The following is a 4,533-nucleotide window of genomic DNA, read 5'->3' on the forward strand; positions in this document are numbered from 1 at the left end:
TATTTCGGTTTAGTGTTCCTTATTTCATGAGTCACACGCTCTGTTTTCAGAACACATTAAATTCAGGATGTCAGAATCCCATTTTAAGGAGCTAAATAATTTGCCTAGGCTTCAGAAGCTTGCCTGAAGCAACGACAATCTTTTCTTGACCATCTCGCTTTTGGTTCCATTTGGTAAGTGACATTCATCAGATGTCTGACATTTTTCTATGTGAATGTTTGTTAGAACTGACTCAGTATAATTTCAAATTAATTTCATATTAACACTGCCAGGTACTAAAGCTTTAGCATAGCTCTGCTCTTTATCAGTGTAATCTACTATGGTGTAATCTTCTACTGAGTTGCTAACTAAATAGTGCATTCCTCCAAATAGTCTGTCAGATGGTATGTGTATCAGATGAGTGAGTATAAACTATTATAATTGTCTCTCATACTGAGCATAAGTCTGTGTTGAGGGGAACCCTGTTAATTTAGGAAAATATAACATGATCTAATCTAGAGAGAAGTCACATTACTACTGCTACTTGACCAGAAGTCAGTTGACCAGAATAACCCTATAATTTAATTAGGCTATTCTTCCAATTTAAGATTTTAAAATATGCTTGCCTTCAGAGTTAGGACTGGTTAGTCTTGTGGACAAAGAACAAGCCTCATCTATTAATCAGAACGCACTCAACTTGAGAAAGATAAATACAATGTCCCTCAAGTTTAGGCTCTTGACTGTGTTATGTGAGTAAGCCAGAGAATGAGGTAATAAGGGTATTTTTAAATAAAAATGACAAGGCCTACTGCATAGTATTACTTCTGGTGTTGCAAATATAACAGCACTGAAAGCTAAGCTAGGGAAATGGAAAAAATGCACATAATATTTATCGACCTCAGTTATAGTTGTATTCTTCTAATTTGAAAGTTCAACTTTTTGCAGCACTCTGCATACAACTAGTAAGCAGCCATCAAGTCTGAGTCCCTGCTAGATTTTCCCATCTCACTGTTTTACTCCATCTCATCTCTGACCTTAGGGCATTCATGAAAGCAAAAACCATCAAGTTCCTGTGAATGGGTTGGAGGTTTTCCTCTAGATTTTAATAACAGAGGAACTCACAGTGGTACCTTCATCAGTACTATTTGCTCCCCCAACTCACCTGTGGTTTGTATCCTTCACGTGAATAGATTACTATTACATAATACTAATCCAGAACAAATTAGGGAAAAAAGCAGTTAGGAATCTATGAATTCCTTTTATAATTCATTGAATATCTTATACAATTCAAGAAAACTTTAAAACTCATGACCTAATAGTAGAATCTCCAAAGAAAAAGCTAGCTGGTAATAAGAGAAAGTCCATCTATGGAAGAAAATTAAAAGCCTATAAATGACTGATCAATAATCTGATGCACTCAGACCAAAATGCATGTCTGCCTGGTTTAGGAATCCTACCCAGGTTCCAATTTCAGGATAAAAGATTAGCAGAGCCTCAGTATGACTGCTCAGATATGTATGCCACGATAACAACAATCTGTTGGCTACAAGGCAGTGCTAATTTTTCTATTCACATTCTTCTATTATATAATGGAGGTTACATAAATTTTATTATATTTCTCCATAAAGGTATTTTCATTGTGAATTAAAACAGAAACAATGACTATGAACATTGTCTGGTTTTGCTCAAGGGGTAATCATACAACCCTTCTCTCTCATTCCAGTCATGTTCAATTTCTGTTTTTAAATTTGTTTACTGATGCTAATGAGAATTGAGCTAACTAACTAACTGGAAGGCCTTACCTGACTGGGCTTCAGCTTCCTTATTTATAACATTACGGCACTGGTCTGGCATAGATGACCATAGCTCTTCCAGACTAGTTGAGGAAACAACAACTGTCAAAGGTAAAACTAGTGACAACAATTTACAAAAGATTCCATTAGGGTGTGTGTGATGAACAAATAAATCCAGAAAGTGTTCTTTGAGAAGGATTAGTCCTCTGACACATCAGCCACCTGGTGTTTACTTCAATACGATTCTTTCATCAGCAGTTTAACTCCACAATTAAACCCACCCATTTTTTAATGTATGGAACACTTCTTAATTTTTATTCTTTAGTACCAAAAGGGAGAAAGAGTGCTCTAAGGCTGATGGGGTGATGAAGATGATTAAATCTCAGTGGTCTGCAAGAAACTCATAAGTGATGCTTGTCTCAAGCATTTCATATTTGAGCCAATGGTAAGATGAATCAGGCACTTTGAAAACACTGTAACTTTACTGATCTAGCTCTCATCTCTGGCATATATGAGGGGCTGCTGCTGGTCTATTACCAAGAATCTAGTCAATAGCTGTTCAGGCTAGGGGGAAAAAATACACCCTAATAAGATTCCTCCTGATTTGAGTTTATAGGGATTTTAGTAGCTAGAATTTTTTTAAAAAATGATTTAAACAAATTAGTTGGCACCAAAAAAAAAAAGCTGTAGTTGAAACAGTGAGAGATTCAGGTTTGCTTCATATTTAGAATATTGAGAGTTACTAAAGACCAGGGGGATTTGTAGGAGAAAAAGGATATATTTAAATTTATCACAAGAATTCTTAAACAGGCTCTAAAGAAAACCAAAGAATAAAAAGTACTGTTATTTCTATTTCTACCTCCTCCCAGGGTCTAGGTTCAAATTAAGAAGCTTAAAACACAGCACTCACCACTTCAACAGCAGCACAAAGTACAATTATTATGAAATCTTCATTTCCTACAGGGAGGCATCAGTTTTGTGGATATATCTCAAGGTTTAAGTTCAAGATATGCTACATCCTACCTATTTACTCTTCACTGGATTTTTCATTTTTCTCCCAAAATATCGTCTATAATGATCATGTATATTTATTTCCATAAAAGTAGGTTCCTGGAATAAATCTTTAAAAGAATGACAGGTATAATTAAAATACTAGCTTTGGAGAACAAAGTCAGGTATTTCAAAATGAAAGAAATTACATGTAATATTTTAAAAATCTAATCCCTTTTGATGAATAAAAATTTAGTTAGAGGCAATATAATTACATTAAAGAGAGAGGTTCCAAGGTTCTTCTCCTCATTAAACATAAACTCATATAATTTCTGGTGTAGAATTTTTTTCAAAGCATAAAAAATTTATCTCTGTGAGGACATTGTGGTATAATTTAATTCTGCTTCAACAGGTATATGTGATGAACTCTGAAAACTTCACTTTCTGAAAATTCACTGCTGAAATTAGACCCATTCCTTCAATGGTTTCAGGTAACTGTTATGTGAAAAGTCAAATGAAAAACTTGTGCTATATTCTTTGGTGAAAGTACTAATACCTGAGAAGCAACTTGTTGCTGGTTTGCAGCCCCAGAAAAAAGAATTCAAACAATTGGAATTTTATGGAGTAACAAGAAAAAAGATATTATAAAATTTAAGTGATTAATACGGTAATTGTTTTCAGAGTATTACCCCTATATTTGCTGTTCAAGGTTCATGCACAGGTGTTCAAATTCCTTAAACTAGACAGCAAGATATAAGTCACCGTTCTCCTCTAATTTTTGAAATAACTTTAAGCTGCGCAATCCAGATTCTCGTTCTCCATTTTTCCACAAAATGATGAGATGATCAGCAGAACATGTCACTAGTCCGTGATCTTCAAAGTACAGAAACATCTGTAGAAAAAAATTTTAATTACTGATTATAGGAACTTCAAGGAGAAGAGGCTAATACTAACTAGATTAAGACAAGACAGGTGCTTGTTAAAACGTGTACCTTGGAGACTTCTTTGGATCTGACTGTAAAACTCCGTATCTTTCATGAGAAACGTTATTTTTAAGTGTGAGTGATAATCACATACACATATACAAATGCTAGACTAGTAAATACTACTCAACTACAGAACTATAAATAACAGCTATTTTTGTAAAGTACATGAAGTCCCAGAGTATCGTCTAAATTTTACCATTATCTAATTCCTCAAGTATGGGTTTTAAGATTTTTGTCAGAAGTCCCAACAAACCTGCTTTACTTAATCATTTTTACTGGCCTTCTTATTTATGCAATAATGGCCACCAATAAAATGTCTGAATTCCAAACTCTCCAAGAGAAACAATGGCTTTAGCTCTCTATATAAACAGAGACATAATCAATCCTTAAGCATTTACTGAGTGTCATCTATATGCTTATAGTCCCTACCCTCAAGAAGGTTCTAATTCAGTTGTGAAAACCAAATCATAGTTGAAACAATAAGGGTACCAATTAAAGATGATGTAATCAGGTACTAAATAACATAGTTCAGGCTATGATTTGCCACAGAACTGCAGAAAAAGGAGGCATAGATCAATGAATGAATGAAATGGTCAGAAAAAGCTTCAAAAACATAAAACTCTCCAAAAAAAAGTAAGGTCATGCCCAGTGAAGGAACAGGCTGGAAGGTAAGAATAGGAAAATGGAATGTTGATGAGAAGGCAGCATGCATCCTATGGAGTAGAGAGCTGGTATTAGAGAGGAGATAAATGAAACTATGAAAAGGATGAGCTCTTTGAGGGAAA

At 34.6% G+C, this 4,533-nt stretch overlaps 1 protein-coding gene across 1 annotated transcript in view; it reads right to left on the reverse strand.

The window, feature by feature from the left end:
• Nucleotides 1-3,501: 3,501 nt before the first annotated feature.
• The window catches only part of WDR41 (WD repeat domain 41), a 43,598-nt gene continuing 42,566 nt past the window's right edge, over nt 3,502-4,533 (reverse strand). The window contains 1 exon segment of the mRNA XM_007471956.1: nt 3,502-3,654. Coding sequence (XP_007472018.1) covers nt 3,502-3,654 — 153 coding nt within the window.

Source organism: Lipotes vexillifer, unplaced genomic scaffold (genome assembly GCF_000442215.2).
Source record: "Lipotes vexillifer unplaced genomic scaffold, Lipotes_vexillifer_v1.1 scaffold83, whole genome shotgun sequence".
In the NCBI taxonomy this organism is placed as follows: domain Eukaryota; kingdom Metazoa; phylum Chordata; class Mammalia; order Artiodactyla; family Lipotidae; genus Lipotes; species Lipotes vexillifer.